This window comes from Asterias amurensis, chromosome 21 (assembly GCF_032118995.1).
Source record: "Asterias amurensis chromosome 21, ASM3211899v1".
In the NCBI taxonomy this organism is placed as follows: domain Eukaryota; kingdom Metazoa; phylum Echinodermata; class Asteroidea; order Forcipulatida; family Asteriidae; genus Asterias; species Asterias amurensis.
Window position 1 is genome coordinate 5553495 of NC_092668.1, and position 23382 is coordinate 5576876.

Here is a 23382-nt window from a genome sequence, read left to right on the forward strand (position 1 = left end):
GCATTCTGGTATGACTGGTATCTGATCTCAACTGGGTGTCCCAACATTTGTTGTGGTTTACTTAAAGATTTTGTTTTAATGAAGACGGGAATACAAACTGAGATTGGGAAAATCAAATTATATCTATCTCTCTCGCAAGACGCGCTACAATTGTAGATGTGGTTTTCACTTCGATACACACACTTTCCTCCCCAATTAGTTCTGAATTTGCAGTGCGCCGTGTTTGTTTACATCCAATAGCCACTATAGGTCACGTGACGCACGGAGCGCAATCGGTCTATTATTTACTGCTCGGGCAAATTTATAAGAAATTGGGCCCAGTTTGATGTAATCATTTGGGAAATAATTCAATGTCTTCATAGTATCATCAACTGGAATTTTGATCAATCTTTGACAGACACAAAACCACAACGTCAGACAGAAACATTGTACAGTAAATAAGTTTACACTTATTCAATCAATTTAAATGTTATACAATCATTTTGGCAGTGTAAGTTTTACCCATTATAACACAATGATATCATTATTATTTATAGCATTGATTGCAAAGTTTGTACGTAACAGTGTTTTGGCACAAAGGAAATTAGTATAGGCATAGAGGTGTTAGAATCTTCGGAGCAATTGTGATGGGGATTAATTTTGGATTTAAAAAAGGATTTATATTTGAGGAAGGTTTACTTTTGGCAGTAACAACCTGTGGTTTTAGAAGTACATCAGCAGCTTTCGATAGTAAAAATCATTTTGAGACAAATTTCACTTTGAAGTAAAGTGGTTATTTAGAAAGATATCAGTTCGTATGCCCCAAACAATTAAAGGCAGTGGACACTATAAGTAATTACTCAAAACAAATGTTAACTTTAAAACTGACTTGGTAACGAGCATTGGAGAGCTGTTGATTGTATAAAACATCGTGGGAAACGAATCCCTCTGAAGTAACGTAGTTTGTTAGAAAGAGGTAATTTCTCACTAAAATATTTAAAGACTTCTAGCAAGAAGTTTTTTTTATTCCTATCTAAAAGCACACAAATCCAAAAAGGGAGTATTTTCTTTCATCATTTTCTCCCACTTCGATGACCAATTATGCCCAAATTTTCACAGGCTTGTTACTTTATGCTTATGATGGTCTACACCAAGTGAGAAACACTGGTCTTTGACAATTACCAATAGTGTCCATGCCTTTAATTAGTCATTTCCTTCTTGGATGTTACAGCCATGGGGTTGAAGGTCTTGCTGAACATTGCTGCTAACTTTTTCAGAAAGTTCCACAGTCAAACAGTTCGTCTTCACTAATATGAACGATTTATCACTTATTAGATATATCACTAAATTTTCGATAAGCATGACATATGAAGCTTGGCGCAATCCACGCGTGCCTTGGTTTGATTTTTGCGTTTTCACAAATCGACTGACCTATTAAAGTTTAGCGTTTACGTCACGAAGTGGCCCAAAAATACGATGACCCACAACTGTCATGGCAAAAAAAAGATAAAGCGCCACAGCACAAGCAAATGCGGCAAGAGTAACTAAGTGTATTAATACATGAAGGGATGTCAAATAAAATAAATGTTTTCCATTAAGAAAACGCCATAACTGTATGCAGCCTGTTTTCTAAAACCTACACTTTTTCGTCCGCCATGACTACAAGTAAAGCATTAGTGCAGCATATTAAGTAGCTATATTTTTTTATGCGCGCACTCTATAATACAAAGCAAGCCTTTAAAAAACTTAATAGTGTAGAATGGTTGGTGGTTTGTAGCCATGGCGGCATTACACTTTCGTGATGAGTGGAGCGTATATTCGTCAACCACCCCCTTTTTCTTCACAAGTAAATCCTGTAATACTTGCATTGCCTTGGGAGCAGTGCATGCAAGATTGTGTTGCTGGTCGCGCTGGAAAAGGGAAGGCTAAGTGGACTGACAACATTTGTGCACTTAAAGGGAAGGTACACGTTTGGTAATTGTCAAAGACCAGTCTTCTCACTTGGTGTATCCCAACATAAGCATAAAATAACAAGCATGTGAAAAATTGAGCTACATTGGTCATCGAAGTTGCGAGATAATGATGAGAGAAAAAAACACCCTCGTTGGACGAATTTGTATGCTTTCAGATAGAAATAAAATACTTCTAGCTAGAAGTCTTTTATTATTTTAGGGAGACATTACCTCTTTCTCAAAATATATGCTACTTCAGAGGGAGCCATTTCTGACAATGTTTTATGCTATCAACAGCTCTCCAATGCTCGTTACCAAGTCAGTTTTTAAGTTAATATTTGTTTTGAGTAATTAACAAACGTGTACCTTCCCTTTAAAGGCAGTGGACACTATTGGTAATTGTCAAAGACTAGCCTTCACAGTTAGTGTATCTCAACATTTGCATAAAATAACAACCTGTGAAAATTTGAGCTCAATCGGTCATCGAAGTTGCGAGATAATAATGAAAGAAAAATAACCCTTGTCACACGAAGTTGTGTGGGTTTAGATGGTTGATTTCGAGACCTCAAGTTCTAAATCTGAGGTCTCGAAATCAAATTCGTGGAAAATTTATTTACTTCTTTCTCGAAAACTATGGCACTTCAGAGGGAGCCTTTTCTCACAATGTTTTATACCATCAACAGCTCCCCATTACTCGTCACCAAGTAAGGTTTTATGCCGATAATTATTTTGAGTAATTACCAATAGTGTCCACTGCCTTTAAAGAAGTAGCATGCATGAGCTTATACGACAACGTACTCTAGACATGGAGGGAGTTTGTTTTCCGTACCACAAAATGGACTTAAAAATAGAGTCCCAATAAATGCTTACTGTTACTCCCATTCATGCATAAAGCTGGATAAGACAATCTCCCAAATGGATTCAATAAGTGCTGTTCTTAAAAGCCTGTAGCCTTTTGTCAAGGTCTTCGGGCCTTAGAGAGCCACGCTCCCAAGCGACTGGAACATTAGAACATTACGCTTCGCCACTCGATCGCCACCTCGACTCGTGCGCGTGGTCTTCCGTTCCAGTCGCTCTGCTGTTTACGCCAACACGAAGGCCTTGACAAAAGGCTAGTATTATAAAAGTGCTTAAATTCACGCGGGAATTCGAAGCACGAATGACTGCTTCCTAAAAATAAATGAGTAACTTAAAAGATAACAAAAATAAAGACATTTCCTATAGTTTCCTAATAATTGAAGAAAAAAAGAAGACTTAGAATATTTATTAATCCAAGGAAGATAGTAAAACTAAACCTCCGAATGGCACTCAGTTTTTTTTGTATTAAATGTAAAGTTTGTCAAGTATGCTTGAAAAATAACTTAAAGGCAGTGGACACTGTTGAGAGTTATTCAAAATCATTCTTGGCATAAAACCTTACATGGTAACGAGTAATGGGGAGCTGTTGATAATATAAACCATTGTGAGAGGCGGCTCCCTCTGAAGTAACGTAGTTTTCGAGAAAGAAGTAATTTGATTTCGAGACCTCAGAATTGGATTTTGTCTTCAAATGAATGTTTTTTTGTCAACGTAATGCTGATTTATAGACAATTCCATCCCAACGTCACTCAGCCCAAGTTTCTGTCAACCAGGGATGGAGAAATATGCAAAGCCATAAAAAAAATGTCAAACAAAAACAGATGGCCACAGTTTGTCACACAGCTGTTCAAAAATTGTGTTGAATTTGTTTGAAACAAAAGGAGATATTTTATTTATTTGAAAGAAATTTGCAAAAAAAAATATTTACTTTGTTCAGAACATCGTCAACACGATTGAATATTTGCTTTAGTGTTGCATTTGTTGAGAACAAAGAATCCAATAATGGTAGATATTTTCGTTGAAAATTTAGAAACAAAAAATTGAATTTGGTCAGAACATCTGTTAACACGATTGAATGTTTTGCTAATACGTTCATGCCAACAAGCGTGGTTTGCTTTATATCATGGAAAGGTAATAGTCCAAAGATCGTCCAAGAGAGTTTCAGCTGAATAGAGTGTACATTTCTCGAGGCGAAAAAAAACGAAAACTGTCATGGTATTTCGTTCAAAAGTACCGAATCGATCCGGTTTACATAGGTCACAGAGGGTACCAACATCACCTCTGGCCGCAGCATTCCCAAACGGACAACAGGTTTATCTAAATCTCGAACAAAATCAACTTGCAGCCAATGATAGACTGGGCCCCTGTCTTTTATCCGCAAGGAATAGCGGATAAAGACTGGACTTGCTTTTCCGGACCAGTGATTCCATTGGTCCAATGTCATGGATAAACGTGCAGTGACGTTGCTTTGCATATCTGTATTTTGATTGGTCCGGGGTGATGTGAGTGCAGCTGACAAACATCACCTCGGACCAATCAAAACACAGATATGGAAAGCTAAATTTCGGTCGTCCGCATTAGTCCACATGTGTATTATGTACAGTACATTGTACTTGCATGTAATGTTGGTGTAGAACTTGACTGCGTATCTCTATGTGAAATGAATGTAGGTGAAAGGTGAATATGGACGGGGATTGACCTCGGCTAAAGGCCAGTCTCTGGCGTTACTCACGAGCCTCAACGTGTGCTTTCAGATGTCCAGGCTCAGCCAAAGACAGCTCACCATTGCCCTCGTTCAAGGTGACGTCATATTATGCTAGAGGTCTTTTCCCCCTCTTGCCCGCAAGGAACAACACAAAGATTACAGATCTCTGTATGAAACGATCTTTAATTGACTTCATTTTGTTTCTTCTTTGTCACTGTTTTGAATATTTTAAATATGCTTCTCAGTTAAAGGCAGTGGACACTATTGGTTACTCAAAATAATTATCAGCATAAAACCTTTCTTGGTAACGAGTAATGGGGAGTTGTTGATAGTATAAAACATTGAGAGAAACGAATCCCCTTGAAGAAACATAGTTTTCGAGAATGAAGTAATTTTCCACAAATTTGATTTCGAGACCTCAGAATTAGATTTTAAAGGTCTTGAAATCAAGCATCTGAAAGCACACAACTTCGTGTGACAAGGGTGTTTTTCTTCCAATTCTCTCGCAACTTTGACGACCAATTGAGTTCAATTTTTCATAGGTTTGTTATTTTGTGCATATGTTGGGATACACCAACTAAAAAGACTAGTCTTTGACAATTACCAATAGTGTCCAGTGTCTTTAATGAGTACACTTTCATTATTATTTTTTTTCAACATAGAGACATTTGTATAGATTTGATTACATTTATTACTTCATGTTCGTGCACTAAAGCTCTTTAATCCATGTTATCGTGACTCCACAGGGAAAAATTCACTTCAGAAATTTTAGAGGTTACAATATTTCATAAACTACAAAACTACAAAATATTTAAGAGTACTTCTTCGGAAAAGCAGAACAAAATTCTTAAAAGAAAATAGAATGTCCATCTCATGGGTTTACTTCTAATATAGATTGAAATTTCAGACTTATTCTATAATTTGGAGAAAAATAGGACATCTCATTTTGGGAGGGAGTTGGGTGAATACACTTTGAAAGTGTTAAAACAACATACGCAAATTTTGTTGAGCAAAAGTAAGACAACAATTTGTGGACATGAAAATATTTTCATAAATAAATTTAAGCTAAAACGTAAATTTAAAAAATGAGCAAACGCTATTTCCACAAATAGTTCTCTCATTATTTTGTTATGAAATAAAACAAAAATGTCAAAAAATTTTAGTCAGTACAAAATTGTTTTTAGTATCAAAGACGGTGGAAATTCCAAGAACTGACATAATTACTATACGCTGTTTTTAAAAATGAAAAAAAAATAGTTAAAAGAGATTATTATTTCAAATAAAGTTTTTAAATATAAAAGAAAATTCCTGTATCTTTGTAGTGGCGTATTTCGTTCTGGTCTATCTCTCTGTGGCAGGCGCTTGATTAGAGTTCATCCGCACGAAGCTTCCCCTTTCTGATCTGACCTCTCATGTTGTTTATATATTGGTTAACCTGAAATGAAGAAAATTAAGAGAATTCAATAAAAAATTTATTGTCAACATCATACATACAGAAGTTTAGTGTCCATTGCTTTTTAAAGACAGTGGACACTATTGGTAAATGTTAAAGACCAGTCTTCTCACTTGGTGTATCTCAACATATGCATAAAAAAAACTGTGAAAATTTGAACTGTATTGGTCGTCGAAGTTGCGAGATAATAATGGAAGAAAAAACACCCGTGCCACACGAAGTTGTGTGCTTTCAGATGTTTGATTTCGAGACCTCAAAATCTAATTCTGAGGTCTCAAAATCATTTTTTTCTGTGAAATATTTTCCTCTGAAATGAACTCACTACTGAGAAAACTGTATTAGAAAACCTGAAAACACCCAAACTGCTGATTTTTGGTTGTTACAACCGAACGTGTTTCCATGCAGAAAGTTGTGCATAATGTATCACTATTTTTTCCCGACTCACGCGACGAACCAAGTCCAAATTTTCACAGGTATGTTATATCATGTACACACAGGCCTGATACTTCACAGAGGCAATAAAAGCAACTGCCTCCATGCCCCCTGGTCATTGCCTTAATGCCCTTGAAATGCTCCAGTAGAAAATTTACAATTTCCTCATAGGGTGCCCAATCGTTATCTTGAAATCGTGTGGCGGTGTAATGTAAATCTGTGAAAGTTTGTGTTTTGTGTCTGTACAAAAAGGGAAACACGCAAAGGGGTCAAGTACTTGCACTTCCGATCCCTATTCTTATCCGGACCTCTGTCATTGAGATTGTGAGTTATTGTGCCAAGATAGCGAAACTTGCTGACACAAGGTATCATGGCTCCACAAAAGGTGATTGTCACATCTGTTAATAACTTCACGAGGTACTCTGTCTTACCCGGATGAAAAACAAGGCCATACTCCTCAAACCCTTTAATAGCCCCACCGCCGACCCCCAAACAAAAACATAATGTATTCTCCCCCCCCCCCCTTTACATGAAACACTAACCTTACTGCCGATATCACTAGCCTGTTCTCTTAGAGATCTGTGCTTCATGGCATCAGCGGGTTCACCAAGTTTCTTAGATACGCGATAATTCTTCTCCGCTTCCAGTGACTGTACATGTAGAGTCTCAAACTTGGTCAGCTTCACCTCAAAATGTTTCAACTCGGTCTGAAAGAAAAGTTTAAAAACTTTTACATGGGCACGTTGAGCAGTCTAAGCGCACCAAATTCAAGTTGTTGTAGGCCATATGGGTTTGAATCTCGGTCTCTGCACTTATGTCCTTGAGCGAGACAATTAACTTCAATTGTTCCTTGTCCTTTATATCCTTACTTAAAGACACTGGACAATATTTGTAATTGTCAAAAGACCAGTCTTCTCACTTGGTGTATCTCAACATAGGCATAAAATAACGAAGCTGTGAAAATTTAAGCTCAATTGGTCATCGAAGTTGCGAGAGAATAATGAAAGAAAAAAACGCCCTTGTCGCACAAGTTGTGTGCTTTCAGACGCTTGATTTCGAGACCTCAAAATCTAATTCTTAGGACCAGAAATCAAATTCAAAATATTTTAGTGAGAAATTACTTTCTCAAAAACTCTGTTACTTCAGAGGGAGCCGATTTTTAATATGTTTTGTACTATCAACAGCTCTCCATTGATCGTTAACAAGTAAGTCTTTGTGCTATTAATTATTTTGAGTGATTACCGATAATGTCCACTGCCTTTAAAGCCATTATACACTTTCGGTACAGAAACAAAATTAAGTTCAGATTTACAAATAATTTACAGGGTTTACAGAAGGTAATGGTGAAAGACTTATCTTGAAATATTATTCCATGAAATGCTTTACTTTTTGAGAAAACATTAAAAAAATATCAATTCTCGATAGCGAGAATTACAGATTTATTTTAAACACATGTCATGACACGGTGAAACGTTGGGAAACAAGGGTGGGTTTCCCATTATTTTCTCCTGACTCCAATGACCGATAGAGCCTAAATTTTCACAGGTTTGTTATTTTATATATAAGTTGTGGTACACAAAGTGTGGGCCTTGGACAACACTGTTTACCGAAAGTGCCCGATGGCTTAAAATGGACTCTGCCGAGTAATGAAAAAGTCAGCTTGGACTCAAAGTCAACACTTGAAAAGTCAGACTTGTCAGTCTTGAGTTTACTGGCTTGAAGGTGAAATCACTGGCCTTGAGCCTGTGGTCCACTGGCCTTGAGCCTGCAGTTGACTAACCCACTCAGCTGCTCTACAAAAAAAGCTCAAGAGCAATGCCACACAGCACATCCTCTGCTCAAGTTTCTAAAAAACTGAACATCAGCAACATTTCAGATGCATAATACTGTGAAAATATAACTGACTGATGAACTCAAAAGAAAGGCACTGGACACCAGTCGCCTTTGGTAATTGTCAAAGACCAGTATTCTCACCAGGGCCCAATTTCACAGAGCTGCTTAGCGGCCGATTTTGTGCTTACTGCATAATCTGTATTTGATAGTGCTGCTAACTAGAAGCACACGAAAAGGCATGCTAACCTTCCGGTACTTACCGCCGAAAATAAATGACGCCACAATGCAAATCCACGGTAAACACGCAATATGGCCGCCCAATTTTTCTGCTAACCAGTGAAATACGCTAAGGCTTAAGCAAATTTTTCTGCTACAGTAAGCACGCAAATTTGCCTACCGTTAAACAGCGCTATGAAATTGGGCCCTGGTGTATCCTAACATGTACATAAAACAACAAATCTGTGAAATTTTTTACTCAATTAGTCATCGAAGCTGCAACAGAATAATGAAAGGGAAAAAACACCCTTGTTGCACAGCTATGAATGTGTTTTCAGATGCTAAGTAAAAGGCTTCAACCCTGAAATCTTTTTTTAAATATTTTGATTGAGAAATTTCCTCATTCTCAAAAACTATATTACTTCAGAGGGAGCTGTTTCTCACAATGTTTTAACAGTTCTCCATTGCTTGTTACCAAGTTAGTGTTTATGCTAACAGGTATTTTGTGTAATTACCAACAATCTCCAGTGCTATTTACCCAACTCACCTTGAGCGACTCGAGTTCCTCTTCCGTAAAGTTTGAGAATTGGGCTTCCCTCCAGAGATTGATGATCCGTGGCTCAACGAAGTCGCCGCGATGACCGTCGGGAATTGTGATTGAAGAGAGTCGCTGAAAGTCACGACTCAGGCTCCGGTGCTGGAGCTTCAGATCGAGCTCCAAGATGGAACGATCTTTTGGATCCACCGGTTTGATAGAATCACGATCAACACGATTGGCATCTTTAGCTTCTAAAGAATAAATTGGTAACGGGTAATAAAGTGAGTCATCTACAAGCTTGCTTATTTTGGCCACAAAGTGAGATTGGAAAACAACAGACTTACAAATTGCATCCTACTTGACTAAGTTCAAAACAACTGGGAAAAATAGACGGGGGTAGGCCTAGGCAGAGACGTGAAAATGATATCATTGCCTACACCTCCTTCTACATGGAACAATAGACCTTATGCATCGACGTCATCATGTCGCCATCGAAGAGGTAAAACGATGATGCAACAAATGGTGAACACACATCTATACACGTGCAGCGCGCAAGGTGGACCATTGAGTGACCTTCTTTTATAATTTACCTCTTGACGAGGGCACCCTACTCAAATGGCGTTATGTGCATAAGGTCTATGAAGAGCGCAAGAAAGGCAGTATTGGAGATTGACATTTTGTGGGGCCAATGTCCTATAGGATATGGTGCAAGATTGATTGTTTATAGTTGAGCTCTCTTCAGTCCACGACTTGCAACTTTTGCCCAGCACTCTCAGCAAAATTTATTGTTCAAACCCAAATTGTTTAAAATCTACCCAGTCAGTTTCCCTTGTGGCTTACTATTTGATATAATTAACTAAATTATGTTTCTTATGATTGAATCAAACTGACATACTGTCTCCATAAAGCTGTTCTGACAGTTGCTCAAACTGGTCTTGTTTTTCTTGATGGTGAAGTAGTTCTTCTCTAAGCTGTTCCAATTCCAGAGCGCTAAAGTTGGGTACTGTGTGGGAAAGAAGACAGAAATGTTTAATCTAAATAGTTTGTCAATTTTGACATTGAATGTTGTGTCAACGCACCACTATTTTCCAGTCTAGCATTAAGGTGACGTGTATTTTCGTGTCCCATCATAGGACTGAAACAAAGGCTGCCAGCACCTTTACTGCACCGAGCATGGTCAGAGCATGCACTCCTCGTGCAACGTTTTATTTCACACACACGAAGAGAACAACACACAGCAAGAAAGTTCTGCCTTTTGCTTGGGTTTTTGAGTTATCCTCAATTCCAGGCCTTTTGCCTTTTTGCATATCGAGACGCTTCCAGCATTTTTTTTCACTTTTTTTTTTGTATACCAAAATGACTGAAGGTCGTTTCAAGTCCAGGGCCCAATTTCATAGAGCTGCTAAGCACAAACATTTGCTTAGCATGACATTTTTGCCTTGATAAAACAGGATTACTGACAAAATTTCAGGATTACTAACATCCATTTGTTACATATTGCTTGTTACTGGTTTTCAGCTGTTGTTTGCTATAAATCCTGAAAATAACGTCAAAATTTGGTTGGTAATCCTGTTTTTATCAAGGCAAAAAATTTGTGCTCAGCAAATTTGTGTGCTTAGCAGCTCTATGAAATTGGGCCCTGCTGCTCCTGTAAATTTTGTCCATGTTAAAACCCAAACTATTTCAAACTTAAACTTCTGGTTTATTTATGAAATGTTCAAGTATAAAACAGATACATTGGGAGAGGCATCACAAACCAGGAGCTCTACCGTGGACTACCTGGACTACAGAGAGTTAGCACCAAGGTTAGGACAAGAAGGATGAGATAAGCAGGTCACTGTCTCAGATATACATGTACTGAGCTGGCAGTGAGCAGGCTGGTGCTATGGGACCCTACTAAGGGTCACTGTTCCTGTGGCGGACCACAAACCACCTATGTGGACACCTTGTGCCAGGACTCTGGCCTGCAACGGGAGGAGCTGCGTACAGCAATGGAGGACCCATGTGTGTGGAGGGACACTATCCGATGCACTGCATCGACCGGATGAAACTACTGAATGAAGTATTCCAAACTTACATTGTTGCGCCTTCATCCACAGCTTGTTGATTTTAGCGTCACTGAAATCCCCGCCGGATGTTTTAAAAGCTTCTCTGGACTTCCTCCTCTCTGTCTCCTCTGGTGGAATCATTCCAAATTGTCTCATAATGTCTGAAAAATTATCAACGCGGGACCAAAACAAATCAGAATCATCTCAAATCTTTGATGGCATTTAACTAGTGGCTTCTTATATAGCGCTTATCTCCATCACTCAGTGACACTCCATTTCAAGGTATGTGGGTCTACGTTTGAATTATGAGACCACACCCTAAGCACAACACGTACAGTATGTAATGGTATACAATATGCTTGTGTCAGCAATTTTTTTAATTATTTTGTTTTACAGGCAGGATTTACTTTTGGTACCTATTGTCAATGTATCCCAGAGTGTTCTTAAAATAACAAACCTGTGAACATTTTGGCTGAATTGGTCTTCGCAATGCAAACCTCATTGCATTGCACAGCAGCCCCATCGCAGAGGATTGTGTGCATTCAGATGTCTGAGAAAGGCTCCACATGCCTGAAGCGTTTCTCATATTCGAAACAAAAAGGGTCCTTTCCAACAATGTTTTATAATTATAACATCAACAGCTCTTCAGTGCTTCTTACCAAGAGAGAGTTTTTACGATTAACTCACAGTGTGAGCCAAAAAAGTGTCGGCGTGTTGTTTGCACACTCTGTTTTAAATTTGGACACCCTGTGTTCTATCTGTACACATAAAGTGTATATTGGACACCCAGTTTTTAAATTTTCCAGCAAACTTTGACACCCTTTTACCAAATCCTAGCTTTTACTTGCATTAAATTTTGGAGTAATTACCATGTATAACTTGTGGAAATTACCAAAAGTAATGTACACCTTGCCTTTAAAGCCATTGGACCCTTTCGGTTCAGGAAAAAAAAAAAAGTTCACAGATTTACAAATAACTTACAGGGTTTACAGAAGGCAACGGTGAAAGACTTCTCTTGAAATATTATTCCATGAAATGCTTTACTTTTTGAGAAAACAGCAAAACAATATAAATTCTCGTTAACGAGAATTACGGATTTATTTCAAACACATGTCATGACACGGCGAAACGCGCGGAAACAAGGGTGGGTTTTTCCGTTGTTTTCTCCCGACTCCGATGACCGATTGAGCCTAAATTTTCACAGGTTTGTTATTTGATATAGAAGTTGTGGTACACAAAGTGTGGGCCTTGGACAACACTGTTTACCGAAAGGGTCCAATGGCTTTAATGGTGAACAAAATAAACAGTTTATATGTTTACTTTCATTTGTTCCACCTGTCATAAGGGATGACTAAGCCCACTGTCTGCCAGCATTTTAGTTTCACTATGGTATGCAAACAAAACTGTGTACTGTATAATTAATATGAAAATTCCGACAATAATTAGTATAACTTTCTATTTCACCAAAAAATAACCCAGCCAACTTAGGAACTTCTTCGCCTAACTTTCTGCTATAAGCAATATTAGGGGATGTTTAAATTGAAGATGAATTTGCTACATTTTCAGCTTGTAATCTAATACACTTCAAAATACATTAAAACTCGTAAGTAAATTGGAACCTAACTTCACAGTTCAGAATCTATCAACAAAGAGAAAGAACTCTCTCTGTTTGTAAAAGTGCCCCATGTTTAAATGCTTACAAATAAACAAAAATCAATTGACAAACAAACACAGCTGCAACCAATGAATTTTTGCCAGCAATGCTTTTCCATTTGACGTTTGTTTTACTTGCCTTTGTTCACTTGCTGCCGCCTAAAGATTTCTGTGGAAATTTTAACCATTAGGCCTACTACTGCGTCCGTTGGACGATAGCCGTAGGTCCTGAGTGTGTTACTTGTGAAGAATGGGTTCGCCTGGTGTTCCTTGATTGGCAGCATATTGTGCTCATACATGTACTGAATTGGTCTCATACATGTACTTCAAGCTCCACAACACCTTACAGGAAAATACTAAATGTTGAATAGCTTTGAGCGTCACCGAGTAATGGCACTGACCGGTATAAGCTTGGGCGATATCGATTCATTTTATTCATATATTCCAACAATATATCGCGATATTCGATATAATCGCGATTAATGAAATTTGACATCATCAGTCTTCAAACTCCAAGTGAAAGTTGTAGAAGAGACAGTCATAGCTTAAGAGAGGTGTTCTAATGAGCTATTCTTCTGGTTTTACTCCAAACTTATGGGGTGCAAGATGTCTCAGCTAGCAAATACATCACGATATTTAATCGATATTGCGATATCGCGATATATTGCGATATATCGCGATATATCGATATTTCGATTAAAACAAAATCCATCCGATATAGAAATCGTTTCCAAATTAATGTCGCAATATTCGATAATATCATGATATCGCCCAAGCTTAGACCGGTATATAAGAAGCCACTGACACTGTTATTTTATATTTCATAACAAGATCACCGAATAAGGACTAGACATGATCACAAGATAATCCAATTGCCAGATAATCCTCCTCACTAATTACCTGATAATCTTCGGCGAAGGAGAGCTTCGGTGTCTCCATCAGCATCTGCCCCATCTCGCTGATGTTTCTTCAACTGCATCACTTTAGTGTCGTGTTTCAACAAAGACTCTCTTAACTCATTCATCTTGACTGGTGGCATCTTCATCTAAAAGTAGGGAAGAATCACCATTAGATTAATCATTTGATGCCAAAACATCAGCAAATGTAACTTTAGGGTTCTGCCCAGGATTTCTTTAACTAATGAAAAAATGTTATCATAAAACAGACTCTAACCAAAACAGTACTCCAAATTAATGGCTTTGGATACAGTTTGTGTTCCTAGTAATTTACCAAATTTGACATTTCGTTTATAACTGTTGAAAAATGTTTGGTGGTCCGGAACAGAAACAAAACTGTCAGTGGTGGCTAAAGAATCCTGAGTTTTCAGCAGGGTTTTTTGAAGTGTGTCTGTCAAGTCGGTTTAAATTTAGTTTTGTAATGCTGTGAAATCTCTTTGGACACCCAGTAATAATTACACATTAACACTAGTTTAGTGTCCCAAAACAATTTAAATTCTTGGGCACTAAAAATTATACAAATCTGAAGAACCTGAAGAGAATACTGAAGCCAGTGCAGAATTTCAAACAAATTGTCCGTCGAACAACTCGACCGCTCGATCAAACAACCTCGGCAGTTGAGAAAACTCGACAACTCAACAGATTGTCCGTTCAACCATGATGTTTGCTTTCGTGTGACACCGAAGACGGGGCCTAGCAATGGGCCTACCATGACTGTTGGATGGAGGTGGTATGATGGGGTGGGCTCGCAGGCCTTAAACAGCACCCCAGAGTACAGTTTCCCAGTAACCATGGTAACTGGGTCTAAAGCTCCTGTTAAGTCATTGCATAGACCTTATGCATAGACCTCATCCAGCTGCCATCTTTGAGGTCAAACAGTGACGAAACAATCTAAACGCACATAGATTGGCCAATGAACAACCACCTTTTGACCTCAAGGCGAGGCGAGGGCGCCGTACTGAAATGACGTCATGTGCATAAGGTCTATTATAACACTAACAAAACATAAGGTTTGTTGGAAACAAAACACCCTCTAAAACCCGGTTCATACTTCCTGTGAATGCGAATGCGATGCAAATGTTGACGTCACAAATTCGCAACGAAATTCGCACTTAGTTGAGTTGTGCTCAACTCTCTAGCGAATATCGCCACGAAAGAGGAGTTGTGACGACAAATTCACATCAAATTCGCATGAAGTATGAACCAGGCTTCACTCACTCTGATCCTCAATATCCTCAACTCAACCATGCTCACTCAAAATTAAGCAAGCAAGTACACATTTTATGTTCATCATAATAAATTATTAAATGTTTCTTTTTTAATTTTAATAAGTCCAAAAAAAACTAGAAACCCACAGATAGTCGCACTACCTACTAGCTACAGTATGCAGTAGAACAAGCAGGTTGTATATTGTGAACTCACCTTCTTAGCTTTCTCCCAAACTTGTTGAACAATTCTTGATCTGAAGTCAAGATCATCTTGAGCGGTTCTCTTTCCATCTCGAATGTTACGCCCACCCGACTCGTTAGTGTTTTCTGAATATTTACCCTGAGCTCGAACAACACTACAGACGAAAACCAATGTAAAAATAACTACCACTATTTCCTTGATAGAAAACATATTGGATATGGCAGCTTAGGTTGGAATATCTAGAGGTTTTGAAATAGAAAAATCTCAGTTCACACGACGGCAGCACACAGTCGGTAAAGAAAACTCAGTGACTGACTGCTCTTCTTGCATGCTAGCTAGCTACGTAGAGGTGAACCACGTACAGCTATCACACATGGCAAAACACAGTGCGACCTTTGACTTTATACGTACGGTCTCGTGATTGGCTAGCAATAAAATAAACTGGCTAATTAGTCCGTCGGCGACAATCTAAACCACAAACCAAAATAAATGTCTTTTTTCCCCAATATTGTATTCTTCATGAGGATTTCAATTTATGATAAGAACATATCCTGGAGAATTAATCTATTACGTAGTTGATCGTGGTTGATCGGGGGACTTCTTGATGAGGGTAGACTTTTCCGGTTTTCTCCATGTTGATCATTCAGAAAATAAATCTTGGATTCGCCATATTGGTGGGCTATGTCATCGCACTTCTTTCACTACAGTGCACTGTGCATCTGACAGTGAAAGAAGTGCGTATTTAGGCGACGCTACTATGCAAACTATGCACTAAGAAAAAGTGTGTGACAAAGTATGCGACTAAATCTGCGACATCGCAAACATCTGCAAAGATATTTGTGCAACGCAAATCTGCAAAAATATTTGCAAAGATATTTGTGACATCGTAAATATCTGCAGAGATATTTACAAAGATATCTCAAATAATATCTACAAAGATATTTGCCATAATTGCAAATGTGAAATTTGCGCCATCACAATTATTTGCAAAGATTTGCAGAGTGCGATGTCCCGTCAGGGCCACCACCACCAGTCAAAAATTGCTTCGATTTTTTTTATGAGGAATGAACAAATCATAAACGCTAAACACTATTTTTAATTTTGGAGCCTAACTATGGTGGCCCTGGAAAAAACATTGAACACACATATTTACGTGAACATTGACGTCAAAATTCATGGATTTTGCCCTTAATTGTAAATATTCACGTCAATATTCACGTAAATATTTGTGTGACCAAACGCAAGTATTTACGTAAATATTTACGATATGTGCCAAAATCGTAAATATTCACGTAAATATATATGTTCAATGTCCCTTCAGGGCCACTACACCTAACTGTGTTGGGCGCAATCTTTAAAGATGACTTTTTTTAAATTCGCGCAACCTGCAATTATTTTAACGGGTCAAACTTCGTTTCCTTGCGTGATTACGCAGGGGTACGTGGGCGCAAACTTTAAACGCACTAAGATCACGAACGATCGACTAGACTACTAGGGCCAAGTTCGCGCAAGGACTATCCTGGTGTCATGTGTTTTCAGTAGGATAACAGGAAAATTGTTCACAATCAAAAACTTATTTTTTTTTTCAAATCATCTATTAATTTTTTTAACAATAACACTTTCACTTCGTGGTGTGTTGAAATTTTTAAAGTTTTGGTTTTACGTTGCGAGAGACAGTCCGTCATTAACAGTGCTTATGCATGCACGACATTGGAGCAACGTCATATGTTTTCACTCCTTTCATTGGTTGGTGTGTTATTGAATATTCAGAAGCTAGTATGGCGTGCTTAATTAATTTTGTTACATTTTTGTCCTAAGGCATTATGGCTACTTTATTAGAATCCAGAGATATCATAAGGCATGAAAGTAAAACACCCCCCCCCCTTGATGCACTCACACTTCATAACAATCCGTTTTCCCCCATTTATATTTCAGACCAGTAATTTTTGGTTTCAGGAGATAAGAAACCAATCTATGATATTTTCTCTTTAATGTAGACTTAATATTTATTACGCTTATTGAAATTTATTACACTATGCATGAGTAAATCAAAAAAAAATTGTTGTCATTTTCACTTAAAATATTTTAATATTTTCCCCACATTTGCACACCATAGAATCCCAAATAGTAACCACCTCAAGTGATCCATCTAGTGACTAAAGCAGAATGAAACTCAATCTATCAGATAGTAATTTTGTTTTGAACTTTCGAGGTTGGATGATGTTTGTATGGTGGCCCTGAAGGGACATCGCATATCGCATATGCGCACACGTGTGCAATGTCGTGAAACAATTCGCAAATATGTGCGCACACATATGCAATGTCGTGAAACAATTCGCGAATATGTGCGCACACGTATGCAATGTCGTGAAACAATTCGCGAATATGTGCGAATATTATTTGCGATGTCGTGAATTTTATTGCATACCATGTTGCATACCTTTGAATAAAATGTCTAATGATCTGGGGGGTTTCTTTCCAACAGTGAGATAAGCGGTAGTCATTGCAGCAGTAGTCTTTGTTGTGAGGCAAGCGAGGCGTGTGGTCGTCCTTGGCCTGGTGCCAAGTTCCTGGGTATACACATGCTTTACAGAGGGAGCCTGCTGTAGCGCCACAGTACTCCCTAGATCGGTAACAAATTATCCACAACTATGACATCATCCTAATGGTATGCAACATGGTATGCAATAAATTCACGACATTGCAAAACAAATCGCACTCGTGTGCGCACATATTCACGATTTGGTTCACGAAATTGCATACGTGTGCGCACATATTCACGATTTGGTTCACGAGATTGCATACGTGTGCGCACATATTCGCAATTTGTTTCACGACATTGCATACGTGTGCGCACATATTCGCGAATTGTTTCACGACATTGCATACATGTGCGCACATATTCGCGAATTGTTTCACGATATTGTATACGTGTGCGCATATATTTGTGATTTGTTTCACGACATTGCATACGTGTGCGCACACGTTTGCGTTATGCGATGTCCCTTCGGGGCCACCATATGTTTGGCATTGGCACAACTATAGAATGCAGGTACACTTCAAAGCTTCCACTGCGCCTCCGCGCGCGGAGACGGAGTCGCGGTGACGTTCATACGTACACAGTAGTACACTGGAGTTGAGGTCGCGCTCTCTGTTGCTTAACTATAAATATTTGGCAACCTAGGGGGCACTCTGAAAGATGCACAACAGCGCCCTCACTAGGCTCGAAAATACACAACTGCGCTATAGCTAATGCGCAGCTGTGTTGTCAATTTATTTTATACAACACAAGACCATTAGATGATTATTTCAATAATTATGGGAACTCCGTACAAATAAAAAAGGGAAAGAAAGCCCGAATTCCGTACAATTATTAACATTGCCCTAATACACTTGACCCCATTAGAGGATTATTTAAAAAAGGGAAAGAAAGCCCGAATTCCGTACAATTATTAATATTGCCCTCATGTACACTTGACCCCATTAGGTAAAGGTATATTTCAGGCTGGTATGAATAAAAACAAATTTGATTAGAATAGTATGGCCTATCAGTATCAGTCTGAAAGCTAACTGATTATAATGTTCATACCTGTAGTTACCAATTTTCCAAAGAATATTTCTGTCTAAAATACTGTCGCAGTCGAGGAAATAGCATTTGAATACCCCCATTCTAATTTCAATTTTTGTAACAATCAAAATAAAGGACGATGTCTTTAGTTGCTAAAAGATGTGTGCATAGTTTTCTTCACTTTCTGCTGACTCAGATGATGGATTGAGCCCATTAATTTTCACACGTGTTTTTTCATTTAAAAAGAACACTGCACTGTCAGCTTTACCAATTATATAGTTTACTCACAGCAGTCAATATTTTTGTTCTGTTTTTACTTTAATCAACAATACAATATTTTTCTATGTACATCCCAGCTAAGAAGATGCGACTGAAAACACCGTGGACCATGCACCAGCTACTAGCATCAGCCATCTTCTTCTAGTCGGCCTCCACCAACCAAACCTAGTACGAGCACTACGTGTAGTACTTCGATAACAAGTCGGCCTCCACCAACCCAACAACCTAGTACTAGTAGCACCGAAAACTTGATAAACGGTAAATGTTTAACTTATATGATCCGTAGGTAGATACGTTTTGCTTTGTTTGTTTGGGTTTTGTTTCTCCTTCTTTTCTTTTCCTTTCATGTTCCATGAATAAAAGTAGGGGTTTTCAAATGCAATTTCCTTGACGTTGTTATAGTATTTCTCACAAAATCATTTCTGCAGAGGATTCAAACTGCCTTGAATTTTATCATCAGGAAGTTTTTATTTCCATTTACCCTTCTGAACCAATTTCTAATATAAATCATTAACAACTGCGTTTTGTCTCAAACAAATGTAAAGAATTGATGTAATGCAACTCTGTATTGAATCATTTTGCATTTACAGATCCTGTAATTATGGGCAGTGATCCACAGAGCCTGCCCAAAATCTGGTCACACCTGGAGGAAAAAGCACTTGTGTCAGTACGCATCAACATGGACAAGGCTTTTTCCTCTGGAATAAAAGATCACCGCAATATGTGGGGAAAGGTAAGATCTTAATTGAAAGATCTAGATAAGTGCAACTCAAACACAGATCATTAATAAATGGAACCAACTTAAAAAAAGGTACAAACTGGTAATGACAGAAAAAAATTCAAATTCATTGAAGAATTTGATGATTTGTATGGGGAAAAGGCATCCACGGAGCCAGTTTTTAACATCGACTCCATGACAGGAGAAAGTAGGAAGTCTAATAAAAAGACTAACAGTGGTGACAAGACCAAAAGTCAGAAACCACCTCAGAAGAGATCTTCTGAAAGACAACTTGAGATCATGGAGTCGATGTTAATCAATGCAAATAGCCTGGCAGAGGAAGCCAAAAAGTTTAGTGAAGCTAAACTAGCCAGGATGGACAGGTTCCTCAACATTTTTTAGAAGTCTGTGAAGAGGAGTGATAATACAGAAGAGTGACCCCATTCATGTAGCTAGCCATTTCACAGGCAATACCATTACAACATTTTTGACGAGTTGTATTTTCAAAAAAAATTATTAACAGATTATTATTAACAGATTATTCCATTCAGTTTATTCCATGTCAATGGTCAATTCAACACTCTTTTTCACCTTACCCTTATCGATTGAAGTGAAATATCCAATGCTGATTGGTCTCTGTAAGAAAACCCCAGCACTGAAATTATAATGTGATTTGGCTCATTACTTTAGGAGGTAAGGGTAGCAGTTAGACAGTCTTATCATTTATCGTTGTGAAATGAAAACAATTTAAAAACCATCTCTGAAGGTGCTATTCTTTTGGTGTTAAGACTGTCCAAGCTTCAGGGTTCATGCTAATTAGTCACATGTTTGTTGATCACTATCTCCTAAACTAATGAACCAAATCACACGATTTCAGTTCTGGGGTTTCTCATAGGGGGCAATTAAAGGCATCGTACACGTTTTTGCAAGCCTCATGCATATTCCAACATTGAGACCCATATGTGCGTGAGTACGTGCAATTTACATGGAACCAAAGCGGTCCCAACAATGTTCGAATATGCGTTAGACTTGCATGGTCTATTCTGAAAATATGATAATGTAAGAAATACTCAGTTTATACAAAATAACACCTGATTTTGTTTTAATGATTTGTTTTAGATTACAATACATGCATATTGCATTGCACTATCAACAATGGGGATATTAATTTCAGTGGTTTTTACACAACACTAGGGGTATAGTGGAATAGTACTAGTGTGTTAAAATTAGTTGCGATAACGTAAAATTTAGACAGCTAGTCACCAGATTTTGTCGAAATTGTTTGTGTTGTACCAGATTGCCGGTTGCCTGAACGGCATGGCTCGTATTAACAGGGTTACGTTATTGCAACTCGGCCCGCTATGTTAAAGGAACACGTTGCCTTGGATCGGACGAGTTGGTCAAAACAAAAGCGTTTGTAACCGTTTTTTATATAATGCATATGGTTGGAAAGATGTTTTAAAAGTAGAATACAATGATCTACACAAGTTTGCCTCGAAATTGCGTGGTTTTCCTTCTACTGTGCGAACTAACACGTTCGGCCATTTATGGGAGTCAAAATTTTGACCCCCATAAATGGCCGACGTGTTAGTCGACGAGGTAAAGGGAAAACCACGCAATTTTGAGGCATGTTTGTGTGGATCATTGTATTCTACTTTAACAAGATCTTTCCAGCCATATGCATTTTATAAAAAACGGTTGCAAACGCTTTCCAAAGACTAGTCTTGGTTCCAAGACCATTGGTGTTGCGCGGTCACACACAACCAACGTTCCGATTATGCACGGCAAAAACTGTCCACGCTTGTAATGAACGAACGCTAGCGGGCGCTGTTTCTCTGATTTACGGATCTCACCATGTCCTGTGCTCACCATGGTCTTGGATATTTGCAAATTGAAGGCGTGGCCAGACTATGTAAATTACTTTTAATGTATGCAATATTCATATCACGTGACGAATTGAAGATGACTATTCAAACTAGATCGAGTCAAAGGTCAATATGATCGGCGGTCTATTTTTAATAATCTTTGCTCAAAGAGTGATTCCGTGGTCATTATAGGCCTATTAAAAGGAAAACAGTGAAATTTTAAGTATAGGTACCTATTCAGATTATGGATACGTGACGATTTGAAATCGTAAATAATGGTCAAAAATCGAACGTAAAATTAGCATTCAGAGAGTCCGTGTATCGGACACTGTATGGCCCCACGACGTGGAGCAATCGGAACGTGAAATAGGCCTTGTGGAATATCACGTACCGCCCATGCCGTGTCTCGTGGGGGTTGGAGGTGTTAAATCCCAGGCGCTATGAACTCCCAGCTTGCGGGTGTCGAATCCGTTGTTTCTTATGATCGCAACGTTCCAATATGCTCCATTTTAATTCATGGCCCCTAATTTCTTTTTGTTATGAGTTTTCAGGTAATTTTGATGATGTCAAAACGTAGGAATATCGCATTTTATTGTTATATTGACAGTGTTATTGTGTGAGTAGCTTAAAAAAATTATGAGAATTTTTTATAAAAGGTTTAAATAAAAATAATGCTAAAACAAAATTCCCTCAAAGCATAATTTTGTCAAACAAAGTATTATTTTTTTAATTCTGTGAATGAAGAGTTATTTTTGAGGTAATGATTAAACTGGGCAACTAGTGGAATTTAATGACCCGACTATTCGCCTCAAATAACTGGGAGTTGAATAGCAGTAGTCGCCGCTGGACAAGCAATCAAAACTCGAAATTTCTCATGAGTTATTCCAAAAGATATTGTTACGACTACATTCCAAAAAAATGTTATATGGTTACGTTCCAAGCTACGCAGCTACTCGGCTACGTTTACGTTCCAAGATAGGCTTAGGTCTACGTTCCTTCAAGTTACACTATAATATCGAAAGGTATGTTTTCAAGCACAAGTCAAGCTACGCTTACATTCCAAGATACGCAGCTACGTTTACGTTCCAAGATACGCTTAGGTCTACGTTCCTTAAAGTTACACTATAATATCAAAAAGTACGCTTCCAAGCCCGAGTCAAGCAATGCCTACGTTCAAAGATACGCAGCTGCGTTTATGTTCCAAGATGCTACCCTTCAGTCCAAGATATGCTTACGTTCCAAAAGATGTCAACGTTCCAAGCTACACAGCTACTCAGCTGCGCTTACAGATCTGCTTACGTTCCTTCAAGTTACGCTATAATATCAAAAGGTACGCTTTCAATCCCATGTCAAGTTACGCTTACGTTCCAAGATACGCAGCTACGAATTACGTTCCAAGATATGCTTACGCTCCACCAAAAGAAACTGTTACGTTCCAAGTTACGTAGCTACTCAGCTACGCTTATACACTCCAAGATACTAATAGGTTACGCTACAATATCAAAAAGTACGCTTACGTTCCAAGATATGCAGCTACGGTTACGTTTCAAAATACGTTCTCACAAAGACGCTTTTGAATCCCTCAAGATTTCCTTCCCCCAAGATTAAAAAACTTTCACTGTGAATAACACTACAGGGCCCACCAGTTAATATCTGTTTGGCAGAAAATACTGTACAAAATTTCTTTACTATCCAAAAATTTACTTGGGCACTACAAAATTTCAAATTTAATTAAAAATTGGCTGGCAACCAGTTTCTGCTAAGCAATACTATTTTGTGCTAACTATAAGCAAATTGTTTAGCCAATACAGGCTTCATCAGTGTGGGCCCTGGCACGTCGGGAGCATAACGCCACGATCGCATTTCAAGCTGCATATCATGGCAATGCAGTAGTCTGGATCTGGACATTATACATAGAA

The 23382-nt window shown here is 38.3% G+C and overlaps 1 protein-coding gene across 1 annotated transcript; it reads right to left on the bottom strand.

Moving 5' to 3' along the window:
- Positions 1 to 4665: 4665 nt before the first annotated feature.
- LOC139952982 (alpha-2-macroglobulin receptor-associated protein-like) lies at positions 4666 to 15365 on the bottom strand. Its single transcript, XM_071952339.1, has 7 exons — positions 15046 to 15365; positions 13568 to 13712; positions 11044 to 11175; positions 9862 to 9969; positions 8976 to 9217; positions 6922 to 7086; positions 4666 to 5929 (listed from the first exon to the last, which is right to left on the bottom strand). The coding sequence occupies exons 1-7, from the start codon at positions 15241 to 15243 to the stop codon at positions 5861 to 5863; spliced, it is 1059 nt and encodes a 352-aa protein (XP_071808440.1). The 5' UTR covers positions 15244 to 15365; the 3' UTR covers positions 4666 to 5860.
- Positions 15366 to 23382: the final 8017 nt, after the last annotated feature.

What these genes read in the sequence shown, in the direction of transcription:
- LOC139952982 (XM_071952339.1), bottom strand. Translation starts at nt 15,243, where the DNA reads ATGTTTTCTATCAAGGAAATAGTGGTAGTTATTTTTACATTGGTTTTC. An exon ending in CCTTCGCCGAAGATTATCAG is followed by an intron (nt 11,176 to 13,567) that starts GTAATTAGTGAG and finishes ATAATTTTTCAG; the next exon opens with ACATTATGAGACAATTTGGA. An exon ending in GTGGATGAAGGCGCAACAAT is followed by an intron (nt 9,970 to 11,043) that starts GTAAGTTTGGAA and finishes TTTCCCACACAG; the next exon opens with TACCCAACTTTAGCGCTCTG.